Below are 27,360 nucleotides of genomic sequence, written 5' to 3'. Positions count from 1 at the left end.
TCATTCAAGCATTGGGGTCAGTGTCTGCTGCAACTAGTCTTAATTCCACTAGCAAAGTATCTTGTGAAAATTCTTCAGCGGATCCTAGCAACTCAATGGTCTATTCTTCACCAACCTTTATCCACGCAGTCAAGATAACTCGGGCCTGCGAAAATTACCTCCTATGGTGGATGTACTCTGGTCAGATAATGCAAGGTCATCCCTTTATTTTCCTTCAGCCTAAGGCCATAGTTACCATGGATGCTTCTCAGATGAAGAGGGACATTTCTTGGGGAAAGACAGTCCAAGGCACATGGTCATCTGAGGAGGCCAACGTGCATATAAATGTCCTGGAGATGACAGCTGTCCTAACATTGCAGGTTTTTCAAGGCTCTCTTCCCTCTGGAACTGCTGCAGTTTGGGCGGACACTATGTGAGTGGTCTGGTACATCAGCAAACAAGAAGTAATTCAATCTTACCCCCTGTGTTGAGAAGCTATGAGAGTGTGCAATGAGTGATCTCATCCAGTTGGTTTCTGATAGAAACACACATTCTGGGAAAATCCAGTGTGATAGCAGACAAGTTAAGCAGGTCCATTCTAATGACTCACGTGTGGTCACTCAACATGAACATTGCAGAAAAGGTTTTCCATCGATGGAGCCAATCTTGATGTGACCTCTTCGCATCTCCCCTCAACAGCCAGTGTAGCAGGTTCTTTCCCCTGATTCCCCCCATGCGAGAATTACTGAGGACGCTCTTCTCCATGATCACCCTTCCAGTCTCCTATACATCTTCACTGCAATCTCTCTAATCCCCAAATTTCTTCATCAAGTATCTTGATTGAAGAGGACAGTTGTCCTCATTGCCCTTTATTGTCCTCATCAGATTTGCTTTCCTTTTCTTTGCCCTCAACTACTTGACCCACCTTGGATTCCAAATCCAGTTCCAGGCCTTCTTTCTCACCTGACAGACATGATACACCTGGACAGTGTAGGCCTAAAGTTAACTGCATGGCTTTTCCACCTGCATTGATAGCTAGACAGCCCAGGCTGTCCTCCCCTGTCCACCATATTCTTTTGTCTTCTGATAAAGCTTCCACTAGGAAAGTGTACAGAACTAAATGGAAAATATTTGTTTTCTGGGCACAGCAGAACTACATTGATCCTTTTTCAGCCAGTACATAAAGTTCTTGTTTTTAGCTACAATTTTTAATGAAAATGCTATCTTTTCAGCTATTAAAGTACAACTAGCTGTCTTTTGTAATTTTCACATAGGAGTAAACAATTAATCTTTAGCTTCTTCCCAACTTTGTAAGGCCTTTATAAGGGGAACCTTTCTTCTTAGACTCCCCTTTAAAGATGCCATCTCCCCATAGGATTTAAATATTGTTTTACAGTCTTTGACACAATCCCCTTTTGAACTGTCAGCTAAGTGTGAACTAGAAATTTTAACCTAGAAAAGTCATTTTTAGTGGCCATTACCTCTGATAGGGCTTGAAGTTCCAATTTTTTTCTATCTTCTAACCCTCATTTGCTTTTTCATAAGGTAGGTTATCTTTAAGAACTAACCCATCCTTTCTTTGTAAGATGGTGTCAGAAGCCATTATCAATCAAGTTATCCACCTTCCAGTTTTCTTTCCAAAATTCTCAAATTATGTTGCACCTGTTGGATGTCCACAGACAGTTACAGTTTTATCTACATAGGACAGAAGATTTCAGGAAATCAGAACAATTGGTCTCCTTTTCAGATGCAAAATTAGGCAAACCAGTTACTAAAGTGACTATACTGATTGTATTTCCTTTGTTTATGAAAAATTGGAGTTTGTCCTTAACAAAACCACTAAAAGCTCATTCCACCAGGTCTATGACAACAACTTCTGTGTCTTTATTCAGATTTTCCTTGGATGATATCTGTGTAGCTGCAACTTGGGCTAATCATCATACCTTTATTGCTCATTACAAATTGAGATCTGGTCTGTAGGGGAAGAGCAGCCTTCGGCTCAGTGGCGCTTAGGAATATCCTTCCCTAGAGTCCTCCGGGGATTTAGTGCCACTTACTTGTATTTTCTGATGACAGAACTGAGAAATGTTGGCCCTGGCTTGCTCATCTAGTGCAGCAATGATTCCATGGTATTTGCTGTCATGGGACACTCCTGATTCAAGCAGAGAGCTGTTGCTTGAAAGAATTGTTCTGAAAAAGGACTTTCTAGAAGGAGAGTCCAGTTGTGTTCCACTATGAGGGCCCTCTCAAACAAAATTTGACATGGTGAGTATTGATATTGCTACAGCAACTAATTAAAATACTGCAGAAAAAATAGCTATCTTTAATTCTAGTAAAGACAACAAATATGCTTTTTTTGTGCTCAGGAACATGTTAAAAAGGGTGCCCATTGTAACCATCTTATTTTACTAAATAGGTAAATAACTCAGGCAAGCGTCGACAGAGTGAGAAATAACATCCAATGTGTAAAAAATCCAAGCAATCCGGTCTTCTAAAACAGATAAATCAGTTTATTGCACAGATTTCAGTGGGTTCATCTGTGCAATAAACTGATTTATCTGTTTTAGAAGACCGGATTGCTTGGATTTTTTACACATTGGATGTTATTTCTCACTCTGTCGACGTTTGCCTGAGTTATTTACCTATTTATTTATTTGTTTATAAGCAAGCGTGCTGTGGCAGTAACCAGCATTTTATTTATATTCTAACGTGGTTTATACATCTTATTTTACTGTAGGAAGCCGAACTCCTCACTATGGTTCTCAAACTCCAATCCACGATGGTAGTAGAACACCAGCACAGAGTGGTGCTTGGGACCCTAGCAATCCAAACACTCCCTCCAGGTATGTAGATAATTACTCTGGGTTGGAATAATGAAAATATTTAAGGTTCAGGCCTTTTTGGATTCTCATTTAAGTTAATTTGAATGAAAATAATGACTGTCTTCACAGTGCTGAAATACTGGAAGAACTTTTAAATTTCCTTTCATTGTTAAATGACAAATTGAAGTGTATTGTCTTATTTTCCTTGCAGTAAGTTATGTTTGTGGCACTCATTTTTATTCTTCTGTTCGTCTTTTTTAATTAGTTGATTGAAAGAAAACCATACCTTCTAGTGAGTAAAATGACATTCTCTGTTTAAACTCAATATGTAATGATCTTATCCTCCTAATTTTGTAGAGCTGAGGAAGAGTATGATTACGCTTATGATGATGAGCCTTCACCTTCTCCACATGGGTATGGAGGAACGCCAAATCCACAAACCCCAGGATATCCAGATGCTCCATCACCTCAGGTTAATCCTCAGTACAACCCTCAGACTCCAGGAACCCCTGCAATGTAAGTGCAACAGTGAATATCACATGAACATGTTCGTATGATGTGATGATAATATGCTTTCATTTGCTGAACAACAAAGCTCTGTAGCATTTAGCATACATGTATTTAAACAAAGTAAGATTTCTTTTCATAACGTGTTTTTGCTAAGTTCACAGTTGTCTGAATTGGTAGCCATATGCAGAAACTGATCCTAATGACAGATAAAGTCCAGTTTGCAGTCTGTCCATTTCTGTACATGTTGATGATAAGCTGAAAGCCATACTCAGCCAGCAGCTTATTTCTTTATCTCATCTCTCATAAGAATTTCCTGTTGTAGTTTTAACTTTTTTTTTTATTATTTTACTCCCTTTGGGTGTATCATTTCTTAAAGTAATCTGCTCAAATTATTTGCATCATTCAGTGAAATATCTCCTGTGTCTATCCTAAACTGTCTTGCATCTTATTCCCTTAATTTATTTACTGAACGATTGCCTTCTTGGACTGTAATACCCCTGGTGGTATTTGAACAATTAATGCCCCATTTCCTTCTCTACACGTATCTTTCAATACTTGCATTAAGTTCTTTCAGACCCAGTACTTAACATATTCTGTATGTTATACTTACAGGTGTTTGCAGCACCTTTCTTTGAGTCCTTGCATATTAAAAATCAGCAAATATAAAGGCAGGTTGTGGTGAATTACACTGACTTTCTGGTTTGTTGTATCCATCAAAGCTGTATCAATTCCAATGTTTGCAAAATGTTATCTAAGCCGTTTGGGACCTTTCAAGTATTTACTGTAATTGTTTTATATTATTAGTTTATTTTAGTGTTGCATGTGCTAAGAAAAACATTGCAACTCATATAGCCACTAACAAGGGCACATAAGGGGAGGAGGATACCTGGGGTCAAAGGTGGCATAAATGTAGTACAAGCAAATAGTGGCTGTTTCAGGTTCCATGACTCATTTAAGGAGGGTGGTGGTGGAAGATGAGGAATTGGCCAAACAAAAAAAATACACAGACACACATGGATGGATAGATATAGATGCATGTGTTGTGTCCCCCACATAGAGTAGCACATGATAGATCCCAGCTAGCTGGATGCCCATCAAGGAGTGCTTCTGTTGGCTAGGGGCAATTCCTTATGTGCATGCATACCTACAGCTGTGAGACAACTCACACAGTAACTAATCTTACTGATTGCTTTCTTCAGCAGCCTGCAACTGCCCCACCGTTTTCCCACATATTCCATGTCCTTAAGCTTTGTTATGGCACATTTAAAATATACATAAATAATAAAGATTTACCTGTTAGTGTTGAATCAAGAATACCTCTTCAGGATGTGCAAGTCATTTTTCCCTTTTGTTATAGTCAAATCGCAATACTGGGGGGGCTGCCTTCACAAAAATTTCCAAATCAGTATCACCAAGCAGCAAAAACATACAGTTTGTATAGTGTTTATCAGTAACATGCATGCAAAATTCTGACATTTCATTTTAGTTAAGAAGGGTCACTCCAGACCCTCATGCTTCTTGTTTAGTACTGCACATGAACACACAACCATGTTTTAGTAACAATAGTGTTTTAGAAACACAAACCACTTGGTCTAACAACCCGTTTTATTTTTCAGCCTTGTATCTTTCAGTACCAGTACATGCTATCTCCGCAACATTCCTTGGAACTACTCATCCCCCAGTCTGAGGCCAGAGCTCCCATAAAAAAAATCTTTCACATTGTTTCTTTTCTCTCTTCATGACCATTTCAGAACCAGACTCTGTTGATCCATTGTAACATCCCTTAACCCCTTCAGTACTTTTTTACCTTCAGTTATCCGTTAATATGCTTATAGTTTGATATTAGAATGCAGCTGTAAAACACTTAAGTACTACAACTTAGATAACTGTGGTTTGCATAATTGTGCATCTATACTACATATTTTTAACATAAACAATTTGTAAATATTTCATTTGACTTGTTCATGAAAAAAACTGTAAATTAATATGCATTTTGTGAAGAATAATCATGAGAAATGCATTTTTTAACAGCTTGTTACATGGTGGGTTTTTCAACCTCTACTGTACCTTTCACTGTTGTCTTTAGAGTAAGATGATGTTGAGTACTGGCTGAAGTTTAATCCCACTGTTTAGTATTTGTTTTTGCTACCAGTTCCTTTTTGGAGGCAAGAGCCCTTCAGCTCCATTCATTCCTCTGAGGGGAAAAGGTTACTTGGAGGGAGCAATGCCCATCATCTTTTCTCTTGATTTTTTTTTTGTTTGTTTAACTTAAGGACCAGTTAGTACCCCTGCATGTTCCTGTTACACCCCGAATAGTTGGTATGCCATCTGTATCCCTGCAGTTCCTGAAGGCAAAACGCTTCTAGTGATCCTACATTTCTACTTGAGATCTTCATGCAATCTGCAGCCCAGGCAGATGTGCACCTCTCAGCCCTCCCCCAAGCTGGACATTTTCGTTCTTTTCTTTTCCCAGCCATATTCTGCAGTACCAAGGCCACTAATTAACCCAGTTAGTCGGGTCAATAGATAGGACTTTATCCTTTTATGCTCCACAAGTGGCTCAATACTCATTGGTATTCATGCTTTCTACACTGCTTACAACACAATCCCCTTCCTTGTACACAATTTTTATTTTTGAGTTGTCTTCCTATATCATATCACTCATTGATTTTTGGATCTAAGACAGCTGTCTTCCCATCTCTTCCTTTCATTTCCTTTAGAAAATTCTTTCTCTCATTCATTCTGTCTCTGCATACCATGACATCCACCCCATTTTGCCATGCTGGTCACCTGTAGTATATTCTTACAGTTATAAATCCAGAAAGGTGTTGGGATCAAAGTAATATTTTTCAGCCTCTGCCTAACTGATGTCCAGGAGTGCTGTACTTTCAAAACTGCTTCAAATGGCGGTCCAATAAATCATTTTCATTTTTTTAAAAAGTTAGCTGTATCCAGTAGATAAGTACATTTGTCTAGTCACATAGCCTTTATTCATCTCTTTCCCATTTTAAGACCTCCACAGTTGCACAGTGTGTTCTAGCAGTAGTCTCCAGAGTGCCTCATAGAGTAAGAACTGCAGTTCCTTGTCTTTGGAATTATTTATTATGGAGATGCAGCCTAACATCCTTTTAGGGTTGTCTGCTGCTCGTCACTTTGTTTCAGCTAACCACCATCTCCTATTGTAGCTTCTATTTGTGAATCCCTTCCAGACATCTTACATCAGACATATGTCTTAAATTTGAATTGTAAGTTACATAGGTGATGTACAAGTGCCAAACCCTCAAAGACGTCTTTGCCGCCAGTCTAAATGCTGTTTCTGAATTCAGTCCGTAAGTTGTCACGTTATTTCAGCTACGGAGCCTAAGGCAGATAAGTACTCCAGTGTGGAATCTTCCTTGTTTTTTTTTTTCTTTGCTTGATTGTTATGTTACATGTCATGCAGAAAGGGGAGATGAGTGTGGGAGGCAGATTCCCCAGAAGGACAGACACAAGCAGTGCCTTTTCTGCTTAGGTGCAGAGCACTATCACACCCAGTGTGATATTTACCATGCCTTTCTACCCAAGAGCCTGTATAGCCGTCTTTCAACTCTGTGTATTTGGAGAACTAATGTGTTGGATTATTGGCTCAGATAACTGTCTTCTGAATCCACCTAGACATTCAGCTGCTTTTTGAGACTTCTGCTGTCCAGCTTCTACTTGTATGGCTCTGATGCCTGCTTCTTCTGTTGCAACCCCGGCCAACACAGTGCTTGCTAGTCACACGTCTGCCATAGCTGAGCCTGTGTGTAACTACTTGGAGTCATCATTGAAACTATAATAAAAACTACTTGGGGCCATCGTTGATGACCATCTCATATTTGACCTGCACATTCTCAACATTAAGACCACCCACCAAAAACTCAGACTCCTTTACAGGAACAAAAAATTCTTATCCAGTAGAGTTAAAATTGCCCTATCCCATGACTGTCTTCTCCCCAGTCTACTCTATGGCTCACAAATCTTGACAAACCTTCAAACCAGTCTCCTTTCAAAACTAGAATCCACCTACAACAAAGTCGCTAAATTCGTTTCTGACTACTCCTACCTCTGTCACCACTGTCTAGCTCTTAAAAAGCTAAACTGGCTAGAGCTTCCTTACACAACTTACTTCTCTCTCAGCTTCTAATAATACATTTGTTTTGTATCTGCTCTTTGTCACCCCCTACCTCCCCACCAAGGTCCCTTCATAGCTCTGAACAAAACCTTCAGTCTACAAGCCTAAATCTAAAATAGGACAAAACCTCTACAGCTACTACCCAGCCTAATCATGGAATAAACTTCTACTGGATATTTGAAATATCAATCACTGACCACTTCAAAACTGCTACTAAAACTATCTCAACAATACATGGATCTGCCACTGTAACTACCGACCTTGTCTGACTTCCCCCTACTGTACACCTCTCTCACCTAACCTCCTTTCTCTCTTTTAGCTGTACTCCTAAACTGTACATTACCCAGACCTTAACTGGGTCTTGACTAATATTTTACTAGTATGACTGTTAATGATTTACTCGAGTCCTACAGAAGTAGTACTGATTACTTCCCTCTGAAGTGATTGTGCAGACTGATGTTAATATGTGGAATGTAACTACTCTGAGATTTAATCATGCACTAGTTATTAGCTGTAATTATTTTTTATTTTTGTGAATTTGAGTGTTTTTGCTATTGTACATGTCATGCATATTCGTGGAGCTTTTCTCCCTGGGCCTATGCTGAAAAAGGGCTTTGGCTCAGTCAGACTAACCCTATCAACAAATGTCAAATAAATAAAATAAATGTCTGCTGCAGACGAGAAGAGGCAATCATGGCTAATTATCTCAAAAGGTTCTAGGGGGATTCCACAAATAGTTGTTAGGGAAGAAGTCCCTGGTTCCCTTATTGAAATTAGGCAGGATACAGAACCTGTTAAGATTGTTAGTGCATAGATTCCTCATAAGAAAAACCAAAAGACTAGGCATGTTTTCTTTGCAGCTGAGTACCCCCCAAAAGGAATAGCGGAATGTCACACAGGGTCTTTTCAAGGCCCACATGGCCTTAAAACCTTCTCAGTATTTGTCAGTCCCTTCCCTTGTTGCTTTCTGTTCTATTTCTTTTAACAGTCTTGGGGTTTCTGGTTCCTCTTAATGATCTGGATTCTGGGGAAGCGTCCCTTGCTTATTCTTTAGGATTCCATTTCCTCTTGATCTGAGGTCAGACAAGGCCAATACTTTCTCCTTTCACTCCCCTATTGAGGAACTTTCCTTTGGGAGTACCATAGTTAAAATGATGGAGTATTTTCAGTGGGCGAGTTCCCAAATGTTTGAGGTCCACAAGAGGTATTAGGACCTCTTGCAGATGGACTCTCCTATGCCTTCTGAAAGCCTAGGGCACACTGCAGTGCTTATAATATTAACCCATTTTTTTCATCTTGAATTTAAACATCTATTGCAAGACCATCAGCTGTTATCAAGCCCACATTCTGCTTCTTGGTAGTCATCTCGGGATTAGTGCTTCTGTTTACTCCTGGTGAGTGAAGGAGCACGGGTACATTTTTTTTCATGGAGATTGCTGACCACCAGAACTAATAACTGCTTCATAGGTGACAGCTTTTAATTTGTGCTTATATTATGAGCAGAGTGCATTGATTCCTCACTGTTTCTGGTTGGACAGTGAGTGTCTGTGCTTAATGTTCCTGATTGGTCTGGTTACTATTCAAGGCATATATCAAGAAAAGGCTACAATTATACTACAGACCCTTACATCATCTGGGACAGTACTGAGGATAACCGAAAAGGCTGTGGCCTGCTTCTCATCTTGGGATTGGTGCTAACATATTGCGTGTGGTTAGAGAAGAAGCAGAGGAGCATTGTATCCTAGCAGCTGTGGTGAGACCAACACTAGTAGTAGCCATTCATGTCACTCCCCTCTTTTCATCATTCTTGACTAATTCTTTGTTTTCATAAGTATTGCTTGATTTGCTTTTAACTTCAGAATATTTGCCCAAATACTTCTTTCTTCCATTTTCAGGGTCTACAGATTAGTTTCCTCTCAAGTGTTTGGCCATGCCCTGTACCGACTCAGACACCTTGAGTGACATTTTTCCTGTAAAAGCACGATTGAAATTTCTCCAATACCTAGTTGCACACAGGACAACTAATTTGCAGTGACAAGCACTGTCGCCAGAGTTGCAAACCGAATACTCTTGACATTGCTTTATGTTCTGACTCCAGCTATCTAATCAAGTCTGTTGCTATGGATATCAACTTTACCACCATCTCCATTATCAGCTTGGTGGATATGGGCATCCTGAGGCAATGTAGAAATTGTCTCATGTTTACTGACAACCAGTTAAACTGATATGGTATGTGAGTGATGTATTTGCACAATATCACAGGAGGAGGCAAAGCTCTCACATAAAAGTACTCCTAATGTCAGTAAGGTTGTCAGTAGTACACACGTTGCACCCATCACACAATTCAAAGCAGACATACAGACCCACATATGCTGAGGCACTTAAATGTAACCTTCCTAAACCACAAAGCTCTCCTAGACGAAGTGCACATAACAAATACCCTCAGCAGCCTCAAATGCACTTTTTCGAAACAACACCCATATCAACACATAAAGCCACATCTCATTGAGCCTCTACCTCTAAACCCATAAGACAGGCCACCACACAATCCAACATTCTGGTCTTTGGGGGACTCCATCATGAGACAAAGTGATGTTCCTCTCACCAGGCTGAGTAAGGAGAAAGCTACAGTCAGTTGCTTATAAGGGGTTAGGATCTGCCATATTGCGCACGCACTCAAGTCATTGGACCACAAGTACCAGTATGACTCAGTCCATGTAGGAGTAAATGACCTGAGACGTACCTCCCTAAACTATGTGAAGAGACGCATCATGGAGCTCTTGGAATGTCTCTCTCAGGCTGGTACGAGCCTAGCATTGAGCAGCATTTTACCTTCTCCGAGGATGATGCCACAATACGAACAAAAGGTGATTGACTTAATAATTGGCTTAGTTTCTGGTGTCATTCTAAGGGAGTGCAATATTTGCCAGCATGGAAGGAGATGGTCAACAAACCACTGTGCTTTGGCAGGGATGGTCTGCACCTCTCACCTCTAGGATTTTGAATGTTGGCTAAATCTTCCCCTATAGTGTCTTTTTAGGCAATGCCAAATTGAAAGTCCTTCCGACATAGCAAATCAAATCCAAAAAACTCTAAAGGTATTACTGCTCAATGCTAAGAGTCTAAACAAAAAAACTCCACTCCCTAGAAGCTGTCTTCACCGTAGAAAATGCTGATGTCCCGTATGGTCAATGAGACGTGGTTTAAAGTTGTGGAGAGCACACCAGCAGTGCAAGGTTATAACACCTTCCACACATTTAGACCAGCTACTACACAGACAGGGACTCAAGGTGGAGGTGTCTCTATTTACATGAAAAATAAATATGCCTCAAGGCTGGTCAAACAGGACAATGCACCCGAGCTGCTCCATGTTCAAATCAACATAAGCAAAATCCAATATCACTGTATTGTCAGCAATAGGTCCCCCTCTATGACCCAGGAAACCCATACCCTGTATTTAAACTTATTAGAAACACTAACAATCCAACCCAATACCATATTCGTGGGCGACTTTAATTACCCTACTATTAACTGGGAATCCTATATGACACCAAATATACAGGCACAGAGATTCCTGGATTTTGTAAACACAAATTCTCTGGACCAGATAATCAGTACACTAACCAGGGGTACAGTCATACTGGATCTGGTCCTCACTAATATGGGAGAGTGTTGCACATCCCCTACTGTAATGTCTTCCCTGGTAAGGTCAGACCACAAAATGGTCTCCTTTGAAGTAAAAAATAAACCTGGATCCCCCAGCTAAACCTTGAATATTCAGGAACTATTTTAAGGTACCCTAAGGCCAACCTCCTGCTATTAACTGATAACCTGGCAAAATTTCAAGCCCCCCTAAACCCTGAGAACACTTTCACCTACGCAGAACTGTTCACAGAAACTCTGTACAAGCGTGCTAATAGCTGCATAGAGGCAACTGTACCCACCAGGACGAAGTACAGAACTAACTCAAAAAAAAAACAAGCCACTCTGGTGGAATCACAAATTCAATAGGCTGTGTAACAGAAGGAAGAAAATCATGGAAAAAATTAGGAGCTGCAGCACCCAGCATGATAAAAGTACTGTCATCAAACTAAACAAACCTCTCAGAGGCTCATTGTCTACTAAAGCCAAATTTCAGGTGAATTTGGCCTCGTAGGCCAAGGACAACCACAGGGCATTCTTTAGCTATGTCTGCAACCTCAAAGGTAATACACAATTGTGTAGAGAGCTCATTGTAAATGGAGCCACCAATACTGAGCCGGAAGATATAGCAAACCTACTGGCCAATAAATTTAGCTCCAACTTTACTCCTCTGTCTCCCTCAGCCTTCCCTCAGGAAATGCTATCAAATACAACTACCCATTCTGTCACTAGGGAACGGGTCCGTAAAGCTGTCTCTAAGTCCAGGTACACTGCATCAATGGGCCAAGACAATATTCCAGGATGCCTTCTAAATAGCATGAAACATGACCTATCAGGGTCTCTGGAATTGCTGTTTTACTATAGCCTCCAACCAGGCTTCATGCCTCATGAATGGAGAACAACAGTCATCCTTCTACACAAAGGTGGGCCACCTACAGACCCTGGAAACTGCAGACTAATAAGTCTCGCTAGTCTTATATGTAAAGCCATAGAAAGAAGTATCATGGAAATGATCAATAGTGATATAGTCAACCTCCAGACACTGGACCCAACCCAGTTTGGTTTCGTCAAGGGCAGATCATGCCTACTCAACCTGGTGGACTTCTTTGAGAAGGTCACCAAAGCAATGGATCAGGGCAAAATGGTTCACACTGTCTACCTTGACCTGGCCAAGGCATTTGACACAGTACCCCACTCGGGCATTGTAGACAAACTCAAGAGGTTAGGTACTAACTCTTATGTCACCCGGTGGATAGCCAACTGGCTCACAGACAGGACCCAGGGAGTTAGAATTGGGGAGTCTATCTCTACAAAGTGGCCAGTCACAAGTGGAGTCCATCAGGGATCAGTCCTTGGACTGCTTTTTGGTATTTACTTCTCTGAAGTCAAAGTCAATGTCAGTGATCCCTGACTGACTAAATTTGCAGATTGCAAATTAGGAGCTGTCATTAAATCCCACACTGACACAGATGTTCTCCAGGAGGGGCTGACACAGGCAAACAACTGGTGTCAGAGTCATGGATTAAAACTAAATGTCAAGACATGCATAATAGTATCCTTTGGGAAGTTATCCACTCCTCTTAACTGTCGTATTGACAACACACCACTTAAGAGTTGACCCAATAATCAGGGACTTTGGGGGGACACACAGATCCTTTGACCATCACTTGTCTACAGTAGTGAGGAAATTATTCTGTGTTGCGCAACTTATAAATAAAGGTATGGCATAATTCCAAGGAAATCATTGTTCTACTGTATTCTGCATTCATCAGACCTATCATCGAGTTCAATGCCCTCTTTGGTATATACCTAACTAGGCATATCCAACAGTCAGAACGTCCACAGAGGTTCCTCACTAAAAGAATACAGGGCTTAAGTAAAATGTCCTATGCAGATTGCTTCAAGGCTCTACCCTGTATTCCGTCTCCTACAGGCTTTTGAGGGGACATCTATGCCTCACATAGAGGGAATTGTCAGATCCCACTCCGATTGATCTTCTGCATATCCGCAAAACAAACAGCACCAGCATTATCCGCAAAACAAACAGCACCAGCATTACCTGTTCTAAAGACTTGAATGTTGCCTGTGGTATAAATTGGACCTGCTGGAGAGAGAGATATGTATCCCAGAGATTACCCCCTCTCTGGAACAGGCTCCCCATGCATGTGAAGCAGAGTTCTTCCCTAACCCAATTCAAGTGTAACTTGGGCATTTAGATGAGGAATAGAAAATTCATCCCTGGTTTAGTACCTATGTCTCTAATGGACACAGGTGGTCTGTAAATGGTTCATCTCCCAGGCCCTACCTTGTAAATGTTTCATCTCCCAAGGCCCTGCTTACACTTATCAGGGGTTTCAGAACTTGTCAGAGATTTGGGATGCATGGCTAGGCTTAAAAAGACCATTGTGTTTGTTAGCCTAGTAAACACCTGTGAACCTGTGCCCCCACCCACCTTGGAAGCACTTTTAGATGCCTTTACTTCTGCTTCACAGGCTGCAGAGTCTCAGCCTCCTGCTCCTAAAAAATGACCAGTTTTTACAAAGTTCGTGATTCTTTCTTCCAACCCTTGCAGTGATTTCTTTCTGCTGACTGACCTAAGCTGATTCCTTCCACTAAATTTTTAGCTTCAGATAAAGATAGTAAAGCTGCATGACAGGTAGGGTAAGAAGGTATATAGCTATGCTGCAGTAGTCTTCATGGCCATAAACCACCAAACCAGTATGACCAGGTAAGTTCTGGCTGTACTGTCTAAGCTTGGGAGTGTTCTGGCTGACATGCCTCCCTCTGAAGCTAAGTATTTCCTTGTTAGGGTGTGCTTCACAGGTTGCCAGCCATTCTATTAAATGCAGCTATGATGCTGCTGATGCCTTTCTCTGGCAGTTGTTAGGGTCAGTTATCAGGAGTAATTCCTGGATCAGGTTGCAATCTCTCCCTGAGGATATTAAAGCCAAGCTGTTGGACTCTCCCTTGGGCACTTAGAATTTGTTTGGCTGTGTTGCTCCTACCAAGCTGTTTTAAAACATTGGAAGATAAGGGGAAGATTATGCAGAACCTTAAATAAAATTTCCTTTCAGATATCCACAAGTTTTACAGGAGCTCCATTTGTGCGTAGACCTCCTAAACAGCCCTTGAAGGGCAAATGACCTTCCAAGAATGTGTTTTCTGAAAAATCCATATTCCAGAGGACAAAAGTCTTGTTTCCCAGGCAAGTCTGCCTCCATTTGGCAATCAACAGCCTTCTCATTCAGGCCTCCTCTAAGCAACAGCTTCTGCAGGATCTTGAATTTACCATGCTCCTCCACAGTGTGGGTTTCACTTTCAATCTCAAGAAATCTATTCTGACCCCCTCACAGGACCAAATATTTCTGAGATGCATGATTCAGAACCTATGAGTGATGGCTTTTCTTCCTCCTTCGTGTCCTCTTCTCCTCAACAGCATTCCTTCCGGTCTCCCTTTCTTTTATAGGTGGTGTTTGCAAGAGAGAGTTTCTCCGAGCCTTGGGGTTCCTGGCTTCCACCATTCCAATGATTCCTTTGATCAAACTCCACATGCAAAAGTTTTAGTGGCATTTCAAGACAATTTGGCTGCAGCATTGTCATCCTCTGGGCTTTTCCATAACTCTCTTACCTTGCCTCAGACAGGAGCTCTTATGGTGGATTTACCAGATTTCTCTATATCCAAATCTTCCTTTTTAGGTTCTTTCCCCCTTGGAGGAGCTGTTTAAAGATGCTTCATACCTTGGTTGGGGGGGTTCTACTAACAACATCCGGGGGGGTTGGTCTCCTCATCAGGTGAAGGGCCATATGAACAAAAAGGAATTGAAAGGTCTGATTTTTAGCTCTTCAGGTCCCATCAGGGTTTTCATGGACAATACCACTGTCATGTAGTACATAAACAAGCAGGGAGGTACAAAGGCTTACCATCTTTGCAAACTGGCTTTCATAGCTGGGACTTTGCTATCTGTCATCACTTAATGCTTCAGGAAGTTCATATTCCCTCAGAGCACAGTTTGCTGGCAGACAATCTGAGCAGCTCCAGGACAGATCCTTATGAGTGGACGCTTCATAGGGATGCTTTCCTAGACATAGTCCATTGGTGGGGTAGTTGGCAAGTAGATTTGTTTTTGTCTCTCCTGTGAACAGACTTCCCAAGTTCTGTTCCGAAGTGCCAAGTCCTTTGGCTTGGAAAGTGGACACCATGCCCTTTTCTTGGAAAGGGATGTTATATATGCTTATCCCCCTTTTCCTCTGTTGCTAAGAGTCCAGGACAAGATCATGTGAGACGGGCCCAAAATATTGTTGATTACCTTTTGGCCCAGACAGCACTGACCAGTTTCACTTGACAAGGGGCAGTCATCGTAGGTTACCCCACAGGATGAATATCCTCACACAGGACATGGGCGCTCTCATTCATAATCATATTTTCACCTGACACTGACTCTGTGTGTGGTAGTGTTTTGATTCCTTTTCAGCACCAGTTTGTGGATGTGATTTGGGTTTTGCAGGCGGCCAGAAAACTCACTACTAGAAAATCATATGTTGCAAAGTTGGTGCATCAAGCATGACCAAGACTGACTCTTAATTCGCATTCCCTGCTGTTCTTCTTGTATGTCTTGCTCAGTTCTGGTCTGGCATACTTACCCTGTTAAAACATTTCTGATTGCGTAACTTTGAATCCACCACTTTCTTCTAGGTTTGAGGTTACAGTTTGTGAAAGGAGTCTTTCACATGTAGGCCTCCAAAAAAGCTAATTCCTCCTCCTTGGGACCTTAATTTTGCTCTTGAAAAATTAGCTGTTGTCATCTTTTGAGCCAGTAGCTTCTTTGAAATTGTGTACCTGAAAATTTGTCTTATGGCTCTGACTCCTAGCAAGTGTCTCTGTGAGCTACAGGCCCTATAGCAGTTTCTCCTTTTCTGTTTTTTCATAGACAGTCTCGTAGGAGCAATCCTCGTTTTATGCCTCAAGTGGTCAGTGACTTGTCTTTGAATCAGACCATTCATTTTCCTCCTTTTTTCCCCCCTTCCTCTCAAAGTAGTGAGAGGGGTTTGCATTCTTTAGATTTGCGCAGACAGCTCTGATATTTATATAAGACTAAGGATATTGGGAAACTGAGCAGCTTTTTGTTTGTTTTCTTGTCAAGAAATTGGGTTTGGCTGTTTCTAAGCAAACTGTCTCCTGCTGCATATCTAAAGCCATTCCTTTTTGTTACTTTCATAGCGGGCCACATCATCTTTGTGTTCATACTCATTCTACTAAGGTGGTGGCATCTTCTGTTGCTTTATTAAGGGTCTTGATACTCAAGTTTGTTTTGGAAGCTGCTACTTGGACTTCTGTTACTACAGTACAATTGGAATGATAATTCTAGGGCCACTGCAGGATTTGCCAGGTCCATCCTCCATGTTTTTGGTGCTTCCTCCACCCCCCACCTTCTCCAGTAGCTTTAGGGCTTTTCTTTATGTAAAGAGTACTACAATACTAGAAGACCTCCTCAGCTGGTCTACCACCATCTCCCCCAAGAAACTATAATTTTAGGTGATTTCAATATTGACTGGCAATCCTGTTCTGGTAACCATCCAACCCATCATGTAAACCTTCATGGCTTCACCCAACTAGTCCAGTCGCCAACCAGGATAAATAAAAACTCCAACAAGCACTACCCTGGATTGGATACTAGTCAGCAAGAGCCCCCAGTCACATAGAAAAGACTATTTATCAGATAGCCTCAGTGATCACTCCCCAACATTCCTACATAAAAATACCTATACCAAGCTAAACCTGTCATCTACCGTCAAATATGTGAAAAACTAAACTTTAACCCACTCACATTCATCTCATCCCTCAAAGAATGTAATTGGCATCCTCTAAAGTACCTCAGTTTTGATGACACAGTTGAATTTTTTAATACTACCTTCCTGAGCATCCTTAATTACCATGCCCCTGTAAGACTTTCCAGAACCAAAGCACAACCCTCCCCATGGCTACAGAAAACCACTAAGTCAGAAATGAAAAACAGGGATAAAGCCTGGGAGCACTGGTGCAAAACCAAAACCCCTTCAACTAGACAGAAATTCCTAGAACTACGCAATAGAGTCAAAAAGCTAATAAAACAAGACAAATTTCAATACTACCAGTGTGCCCTAGACTCCTCCCAACACAGCCCCAAACGATTCTGGTCCTCCATAAACTCCATCCTCCACCCAGGTAAAGTCAGTACCCCTCCTCCTAACATCCCTCACTCCTCTGAAAATATTGCTACCTCAATCAACACACACTTCACACAAACCATGCTATCACTAGCTAAACAACACAACCCCCCTCCCCTCCAACCCACACCGTCAACTAGTAGTCTCCCCACTGCCTTCTATTTTTCTCCTGTACTTACCTCCAGCATAAAAAAAACTCTCAACTAAACTTAAGCCCACCAAATTAGCAGCAGACAACCTCCCAAGTGAATAACTACAAATCACAGCTGATGCTCTGGCCCACCCAGTATCCATCTTAATTAACCAATCTCTGTCAAAGTTACGTTCCCACACTATGGAAAGTATCACGTATATTTCCCTTCCACAAAGACGGCCCCTCCACAGAACTAACCAGTTACCGCCCCATAGCTTTTCTCTCTCCACTCTCCAAAATACTAGAGAGATGCATTCACTCTCAGGTCTCAAACTACCTCCTTACTAACAACCTCCTTTCCAGTACTCAGCATGGTTTCCGACCAAACCATAGCACCACCACTGCCTTACTCTCCTTTACTAACACTATTCTTCAGCATAAAAACAATGGCTATCTCTCCTCTGCTACTTTCCTAGACCTATCTAAAGCATTTGACACGGTCCCACACAAACAACTCATCTCTGTCCTCAATAACCTATCCTTCTCTCAATCAGTCACTAATCACTAACTGGTTTTAGAGTTACCTGTCTGACCGCCAAAAATCCATTGTATGGCAGAATGACATATCTCCCCAACTACCTGTCTCTATAGGGGTTCCTCAAGGATCCATCCTTGGATCCCTACTCTTCTCTATTTTCACCAGTAATCTAGCCTCTGCCGCCAAACATGGCACTCTCATACAATACGCAGATGAGTCAACCATCATATGCTCAGCCCAGTCCCTACCCAAACTGCAAAAAGTCACACAGGAAGCCTTTTCCTCTGTTTAAACTTGGTTATCCTATGCCCATTTAATACTCAACCCAAACAAAACTAAACTACTCATCTTCCAACCCACCAAACATACTCAAAACAACTCTCACTTTAACATCACAGCAAAAGACAGCACCACTATACACCCAACAGAACACACCAAAGTGCTAGGAGTGGAAATAGACAATAAACTAAGATTTGGCATTCACATATCTATGACCATAAAAAAAGTCCACAAAAAACTAGGAGCGTTATACAGAAATAAGCAACTTCTCACCAAAGTAGCAAAGATTTCAGTAGCAAATTCCCACCTTATCTCTACCCTACTTTATGCCTCTCCAATATATACCAACCTAAGGCAATGCGATCTAAACAAACAAAATCGCCAAATTCGCCACAGGGGCATCCTACCGTAGTCGCCACTGTCTCTCACTTGCTGAACTGGGCTGGCTTGAACTCCCTCACCTCCTTCAGTGGTATCAACTCACACTCGCCCACAAACTAGTAAACCATCCACTAAATGTCCCATTCCTCCAGAATCTACTCTAACCCTATCGCACCACCAGACCACTAAGATCCAGCAACAAAAATCACTTGCAGATCACTAAAGCCAATACCTCTGCTGGTGAAGCACTATTCTGTTGTGCCATAGCCAAATTATGGAACTCCCTCCCACCCACAATTACCTCCATACCATCATGCACCCACTTCAAAACTTTACTAAAAGCGCACCTAAAAACATGCTATAGTATTCATGTCAATCAAGTCAAGCCTTGCTTTTGCCAAATTATTGAGAATAGTTGTTTGAGCACGTACTGTTTGGGTATCAGTCATAAAATGAAAATCACAGACATTTGTAGAGCTTTTTAATGCCACCAATATGCATAAACAAGCTAATGTGCCTTACTGGTAGCTTTGTCAGTGGGTCATCATACCTGGAACACTAAGGAAAAAATAGAGAGTGATTGATTTACATTGTCTTCTGTCAAACAAGAGTTTCTATGGAGAAAAACCATCAGCAAAATGCACAGAAGGCTGTTTAGATCCAAGGATGGAGGTAATCTAGTTCTACTGTTAAGCAGTCAAACCAGAGGGGTTGATACCCTAGCCACCTGCCAACTTCCAAGTAAGAGTTTAGAGAGAAACATTTAACATCAGACCACTGGATAATTCAGTTTCCAAACCAGAGTTATGTTTTAAAATGTGCTTAGTTGCCTGTCATTCATTTTTCTCTCCTTTCTGCTTAAAAACACCATTCCCATTAATGGGAGGAAGCTTAAAAACACCATTCCCATTAATGGGAGGAAGCCTGGCTTCTTGTACAGAAGAGGTTCTTATGCCTGTTTGTGAGGTGGAGGTCATAGTTCCTGAAAGACAGGAGACTTCAGACTACTTTTAGGCATCATCAGTGTTATTACTTTCATTTCCACCTTATTTTATTTCTAAATCAGAGGGACAGGCTGTGTGTGCTTATAAGGGTGCTTAATAACAGACTTATAGATTACTTGGCTAATGACTCAAGAGCCTTTACAAGCCTAGCCAATGTAACCTGATATTACCCCTTATATGGCACCTAGGGGCAGGAGGATGGCATGGGTGTGTGCCCATGCCTTGAGGATATTACAGATTTCCCTGTCCACAAGGGACATAAGTGATACCCTACTGTGAATTTGAGATTCCCCATCCATCGATCCAAATCTCTCTTGGTGAGGACCAGGGAAAGGCTTTGTTTAACATGAATAGGAAGCCTGTTCAAAAGAAGGAACAATTTCTGGTACACCTTTGTCTCTCCAGCATGTTTTGTTTGAGTCACTGACTCCTTCTATCCCATAGGCAATTTATTTGAAGTATGTGGTCAGAAACTTCATTTCAATACCTTGCACTTTTGATTTCATGTTCTATTTCTGCGTCTAGCATTACCCTCCAGGTACCATCATTTCCTTCTTGCTAGGACTGAACTGTTGCTGTGCTTTTGAAGTTTTGAAGCTTATAATCAACAAAACAAAGTCAGAGTTGAGCCATCCCAGGTGGCCGTGGATGCAACACAGGTAAATTTTCCTGGAAAGTCAGAACTGGTTCCATCATTTTTTATTGCTCAACAAGCCATCTTTTCAGACTGAGACCTGCATTCCTTGTATTGTGGGGCAGATGGCATCTGTGTAGCCCCTTATCTCAACTTGCGCTCTGATTATTATTTTTTTTATCACATACTAATTTCTTAATGGAATCTATAGCAGGGAATGTTAACAGCAGTGATATGGATTCATCCTGTTAGAAACAAGTGTCAGTGTTGGGCAAACCTGCCATAATATTATTCCCCAGATGTTGGGATATGCTGTTTCTTTTGGCCTAGCATAATCCAGAAGTGTCCCAGGAGCTTATACATCATTTAGGTTATTTTGTGGTAGTCGAGTAGAAGTGGTAACACTCCCAAGAAGTCTGTCAGCATCTGTTTTTTCTGCAGAGTTATTTCAGGTATCAGTTTTGTTTGCTTCTGCCAGATATGCATGTCTAGTTGTCTCAAGCCAATTCCTGGTGCATTTTTTGTTTAGGCATGTGGTTTTTCATATACTGAAAGATTCATCCTTGCTCTTACTTTTGTAGCTCTTGTTCAGTGTCTTGCATGTACTTCAGAGAGGTCATGGCAAAAGTATTACAGAAGAATCATTTTAGGAATACCAGATCTGACTTTGGAACCTTTTGCAGTGGAGCAGTGTTTGGATTTCATGTGTTTTATTTCCCAAATTAGCAATATTCTCATCTTATTCTTACAATTAGCAGTGCACATGCAACGTCTGTACTGTGTACAAGTGCAGTCTTTGCCCTGGGCTGAAAACTTAGATATCAGCCACATTGTTTGACCTCCAGTTCTTATGTCATTCAGACATTTTGACTTTCAGTTTTAATGCTCGATGTTAAGTTGTCAATCTCGCCTTCATTCTTGCTGGATGGGTTCGGAGCCGAACCTGGGCTCCGACTCGGCCTATTACTAAAGCTTGAGAGCTATTTTTACCGGCTCGAGGCTGTCCTATGTCCCATAATGCTAGGCGTGATATACCCAGATCTCGTTTGCCGCTTCAGCTACAAGGTTGCATCTTTTTGCCGGCTCAGGTTGTATTGAAATTTTTTCTTGGTTTTATTCAGCTTTTTGGGTTTAAATATTAGCGATAGTGTTGTATAGTTACTACCCTTTAGATCCTTGTTTAGGATTCCCTCTTAGGTAGTTTTAATACAGTTTTTTTCCCTCTCCTATAGTTAGGCCCTTGGCCAATCCCCTTTCATACTTTTTGTCTGCAGTTGTATGTGTGTGCCTAGTTAGATTGTATTAGTAAGTGTGGGGTTTTGTTATATTACTGGTCTGTTACAACTTTTTTGTATGTGTGTGTTTTGTGTGTGACTAGACCTCACTTAGTTGTCCTTGTCTGCCAGGGATGTCTAAAGACACTAAGGTCTCGGGCTTCAAGAAGTGTGACTCGTGCTGTCAAGAAGATGTCTCTGACAGACGGACACACTTCTTGTGTATATTGCTTGGGCCCTCTGCACCTGCAGGACTCTTGTTCTGTCTGCCATGCGTTCAGCCCTAGAGTCCTGCAGGAACGCAGTAACAAGCTTATTTTGAGAGGCTTGTTAAAGCCTGAAGGTTCCCCGGCTAAGCCTTCGTCGGGTAAACCTTCTAAGCCTGCCAAACCATCGGCTCCATGTTCGGAGCCATCGGCGAGCGGCGCTACGACTACCACTACATCAGTTCCGGCTGGCACCGATGATTCGAGGCCTCAGTCGGCTCCGACTCTGCTGTCGGAGCAGTCTTCGAGCAAGAAGCGTTCCAGGTCTCCTTCCCTGGAATTGGTCCATTCGGCTCCAAAGTCTCCCTTGTTATCGGAGCGGAGTCACAGGTCTCATTCCTCTCGGTCTTCCAGGCTGTCGGACCATGACCTTGAGAGGATGGTTAGCAGACTACTTAAGTCGCAGGCGCTGGCCCAATTGTTGCATAGCCCTCCTCATCAGGCAGTGGCTTTCACTACTCCCTCTTCGATTCCTCCTCCGACTCTTCCTGTGAGTTCGAAGCCGGAGATCGTAGGGGTCGGGACCGTTGGAACGTCTGAGCTGATACCATCCCTTTCGGCTCCCTCGTCGGCTCCGATCTCTTCCTTGGTTCCATCCTTGGAGGGATCCGGGCGCCGGGACTCTTGTCTGCTCCGAGGACAGGCTGAGCAGAGCCATTCTCATGCCCCACGAGTGGTCTCTCAACCAACTAGTAGCGGAAAAAATCTTCAGGAGGTGGAGTCAGCCTTGCTGCAATCTTTTTGCAACCCCTCAAAACAGCAAGTGCCCAGACTTCTTCACCCTCTTCCCTCTCCCAGGTCTTCCCCCCCAGAGATGCTCTAGTCCACGATTGGCCCCGGGGTCTTCTGTATGCTCCCCCCCCCTTTCCCTTTATTACTCAGCTAATCCAGAAAGCAACTGTTTTGAGATCCAGAATGATCCTTGTTGCCCCCTGCTGGCCTCGACAAATTTGGTTCCCGTTCCTGCAACGTCATCTACTAGATCAACCCTGGCATCTGAACCCGGCGCCAGATCTTCTGACACATCAGTCGGGCGGGCTGCATCAATCTCTTCAATCTCTCAACCTCACAGCTTGGTTGCTCCACTTCCAACCCTAGCCAGGCTTCCCTCAATCTCTCATTCAGTTTGTGACATCATCCTTGCTTCGCACAAGTCTACTACCAGAAAGACTTATGCTAGCAAATGGAAGCATTTGTCTGTTTGGGCATGGAAGCATTTGTCTGTTTGGGCAGGGGAGAAACAAGTTGACCCTTTTACAGCCCCTGTCCATACAGTCTTAGACTTTTTGGCAGAACTTTTGAAATGGGATCTTCTTCAGCCACCATCAGAGTTCAGTTGGCAGCCATTGCGAATTTTCACATTGGATTGTCAGAGACCAGCGTTATGTCTCACAAACTTTGTAAAAGCCTTTCTAAAAGGAACCCTCTTACTTAGGCCCCTGGTAAAAGTTCCTCCCCCACCATGGGACCTAAATTTGGTGCTGTTGTCTTTAATTCTCCCTCCCTTTGAACCTGCGGCTACCTGTTCATTAAAGTTGCTCTCTTGGAAAACTCTGTTTTTAGTAGCCATCACTTCAGCGAGAAGGGTATCAGAACTTCAAGCCCTTTGTGTTCGCCCTCCTTATCTTGTTTTTCACAAAGATAAAGTATCACTTAGTACTAATCCGTCCTTTTTACCCAAAGTACTCTCTGAAAAAAATCTGAATCAGACCATCGATCTTCCTGTTTTCTTCCCCCTCTATACCAATAGGTCTGAACGGAAGTTACATTGTCTAGATGTTCACCGTCAATTACGCTTCTACCTGGATAGAACCAAGCAGACGAGAAAGTCAGAACAGCTTTTCCTGTCTTATGCGGAAGGGAAACAAGACCTGCCAGTTTCCAAAGTAACCTTGTCCATGTGGTTGACCCCTGTTATGTTGATTTACCAACTGAGGCATAAAGAGCTCCCTATTAAGCCCAGAGCTCATTCAACCAGAGCATTAGCCTCTTCAGTAGCCTTTCAGGCAAGATTGCCAATGGATTCCATTTGTGCAGCGGCCACATGGGCCTCTCCTCATACCTTCATTTCTCATTACAAGCTGGACATGACCTCTAGAAGTAGGGCTGATTTTGGTTCCATTGTACTCAAGAGTTTGTTCCATTGATCCACCCAGGACTAAGGTGCTAGGGACGCAGTCCCATCCAGCAAGAATGAAGGCGAGATTGACAATTTAACATTGAGAAGTTATGTACCTACCATAATGTTCTATGTAAGTTGTCTTCTCTCGCCTTCTTTCTTGCATTCCACCCTCCATCCCCCTAGCCTGGCAAGACCGAGAGTATCCTCTGAGATGCGTTATCATCAGAGTTATCTCCTTAGCTACCTCTTTCTTTTCTTGGTAGCTCTTATAAGAGTTTTATTTTGTATACCTAGATGTATAGAGGTAGAGGTAGATATATATATATATATATATATATATATATATATATATATATATATTCCCCATCATGGTGGGACATGTATGTCCATAGTGTTAGCTATCAAACGAGATCTGGGTATATCATGCCTAGCATTATGGGACATAGGATAGCCTCGAGCCGGTAAAAATAGTTCTCGAGCTTTAGTAATAGGCCGAGTTGGAGCAGAGGTTCGGCTCCGAACCCATCCAGTAAGAAAGAAGGCAAGAAGAAGACAACTAACATGGAACGTTATAGTAAGTACATAACTTCTCATTGTGAAAGGTTCCTGCATTTTATGCCAGGAAAGCATAAAAGTGGTCTTCTGTCTTTCAGATCATAAGCCACGATCAGTACCACCACTACTTGCATTTCATGTGCAAAGAACACTGGTAAATACTTAAAGTACCTGTGATTCATCCCCGTAACCCAGAGATGGAGACATAAGACATTAGAATCCGAAGAATGGTTCCTCTCTCTTGCATTCAGGCTGGTGCCAGTTATCAGTAAAAAGTGAAAGACACAAAGGATAAATGTTAATCACACATTTTTTTTTTTCAAGTAAGTCTTCTCCTGAAGCAGCAGTCCATCTTTGCTACCAAGGGAACAAGCTCCAACCCGTCTGCAGATGATGAGAATCCTGTGAGAGGTACTTCCCTGATAAGTACCTTCTGAGGTGTGTTACTGTCTTCTCCACATAGTAGAGTGACATGCTACTGCCTGGTCTATACCCATGAGGTGCTTCCTTCAGTCAGCAAGCATATGCTTAGTGGTCATACTCTGAAATATGGTGCCTTCTTCCCAGCCCAGCCCCACTCCCCAGGCACCAGTGCAGTTTGACAGTTTCTTAACATTTGGATGTGTAAGACAGGGCGACATGTTAGATGTTTGCCACTGTGTGGTGTTAGTTTCCCTGTTAATCTGGCAGTGCAGTTTCAGGGAATATAGTCTGCTGCTGTCACTAGGCTCTACGTTGCTCTTTTTGCCACAAGTATTCTTTCAGTAAAAGTTTGCTAGACACTGAAGTCTTATTTGAGCTGCAGTACTAATGCATTGGTCACTCAACCTCGTGTGAGGCAGATGCAGGCTTGCCGCCCTGAAGCTGAGGTTGGGAGACCCTCTTCCTGTGTTTTAGGAGGGTAACTATTAAAAGATTCAGACTGTCTTCTTAGGGACTGATAAGGGCAACAGCTCCCCCATGACCTCCTGTTTAAGGCGTATATCAAGTTGATAAAGCCTTTCATGTACTGTCCTGTAGTGTGCTGTTTTCCCCAGAGAAATGTGAGAGTCCAATTCTGAGCAAAGAGGAAAAGGAGCCCCGAGTTATTCCACCCCCAAAGTCTGTAATAAAGGTTGAACATTTTGAAGCTTGGAAGCTTCTGAGTAGTACTTTGCCATCTTCCAAGAAAGAGGGTAAGCCCACTGCAGAGTGGGTATCCCAACCATCCAGTGTGCTTATCCTGGTTCATAATGGGGATCTATAGCTAGCAATGATGCGGTATGGTACTTTCCCAATAGTTAATTGGACATGGAGTAGTTCGAGAGAGTCGTGCTGTTTGACCAATCTCTAATTGTATTTGGTTTTAATGAAGATGGATACACCTCCAGCTTTGGTTCCTTCACAGTCATTTTGAGGTCTGAACATGTGGAAGCCATTGTAGCTTTGCCGGGGTGCAGTCAGTAACCTTGAACCATGTCTCAATAACTGCACAGACTTCAGCATCCTCTAAGGTGAGGAGTGATATTTAACAAAAGTGTTAAGTACTACTGAAGCAGTTAGAACAAGTACAAAAAATATATACTTATCAGCTTTGTAGGCTAGATGATTTTAGTAGCAATCGAAGTCTTGTAAGCAATTTTGCTTTTGATAGCTAGAAGAAAAAATATGGAAAAGAATAACTAAAGAGGTATCAGAAAAGTAATAACCAAAGAGGTGAGGGGATTTCATATCCCCTACATATATCATCTTTTTCCATTTAAGTTGATATTCATTCATTTGCAATAAGTAAACAAGTCTCAACTTTGCTGCCCTAAAATAGACATCTACATCCTGCATCTATAAACCACTTTTCTCTTTAAGGAGTGTCATCTTGTCCCATCACTTTCCCCTCAAAATTTCTTCACCTCTTTAGTGATTCTTTTCCATATTGTTTCTTCTAGTTAACAAAATTAGAATTGTCTGATATAAAGTACTAGTAGGGATTAAAAACATCCCCATAGCCGTGATTTTACTGTCTATCCTCAAAAAATACCATTTCTATGGGCATATCTTGTTGATATTTTGTGTGGTCAGTTCTCACATTTCCTTTGCTGACTGACATAACCTCACTTAATCTGAACTGATCACTATTTTCTGTCACACTCCCACAAATATGGATATGTTTTTGCACCATATTAAAGGAGGGAATGTGTACTGTGACTAAAGCTTTGCTTTTAGTTTCATTCATTGTATAATCATCTAACCCTCCAGAAATACATAATCCCTTGAACATACAGTGCAAGTCTTCTGCATTTTTTGTATAAAGTATTAATGTTATCTACAAATAAGGCAATCTTTTCATGCACATCTCTCCATTCATAACCTGTTATATCAGTCTTATTTTGTGCTCTGAGGGCTCTATATAAAAGTCAGAAAGCAATGGGGAAAGTAGACAACCGTGCCTTGTTCTTTTTGAGAGCTTTATTATATCTGACAGACCTCCATTACACTTAAATGCCTTGGAGTTTCTATAGATTTGAAATGTTGCCTCTTAATTTGTCAGGGAATCTAAATTCTGTTAGGAAGCTTCAATTGACTCTGTCAAATGCTTTTTCGGCATCAAGGCAAATAAGGACAGTCTTTCCATTAAAAGTTTGTCTTGCATCATTAAAACCATACTGATCTTTTCTTATAACACCTCTCAGTGTTTTAGCCATCCTCTTTGCTAGTATGTTCATGACTATCTTATAGTCATGGCTTAAGACTGAAACTGTTCAATATGATGCACAGTCTAGGGGATCCTTACTCTCTTTTGGAGTTACTGTCACTATTGTGTCACTCTAAGATGAGGCAGTAGTGATAGCAATGCTTCACTCCAAGGTGAAGAGCTTCTAGCATCTTTA

The 27,360-nt window shown here is 41.8% G+C and overlaps 1 protein-coding gene across 1 annotated transcript in view; it reads left to right on the top strand.

Annotated features, from left to right (window-relative positions):
* The window catches only part of SUPT5H (SPT5 homolog, DSIF elongation factor subunit), a 1,344,557-nt gene that overhangs the window by 1,201,957 nt on the left and 115,240 nt on the right, over nucleotides 1-27,360 (top strand). Inside the window, exons 20-21 of the mRNA XM_044069729.1 lie at nucleotides 2,717-2,822; nucleotides 3,159-3,317. Coding sequence (XP_043925664.1) covers nucleotides 2,717-2,822; nucleotides 3,159-3,317 — 265 coding nt within the window. The remainder of the gene's footprint in view (nucleotides 1-2,716; nucleotides 2,823-3,158; nucleotides 3,318-27,360) is intronic.

This window comes from Protopterus annectens, chromosome 4.part0 (assembly GCF_019279795.1).
Source record: "Protopterus annectens isolate FY-2018-M chromosome 4.part0, PAN1.0, whole genome shotgun sequence".
In the NCBI taxonomy this organism is placed as follows: Eukaryota; Metazoa; Chordata; order Ceratodontiformes; family Protopteridae; genus Protopterus; species Protopterus annectens.
This window is presented reverse-complemented; position numbering and strand designations above follow the sequence as displayed.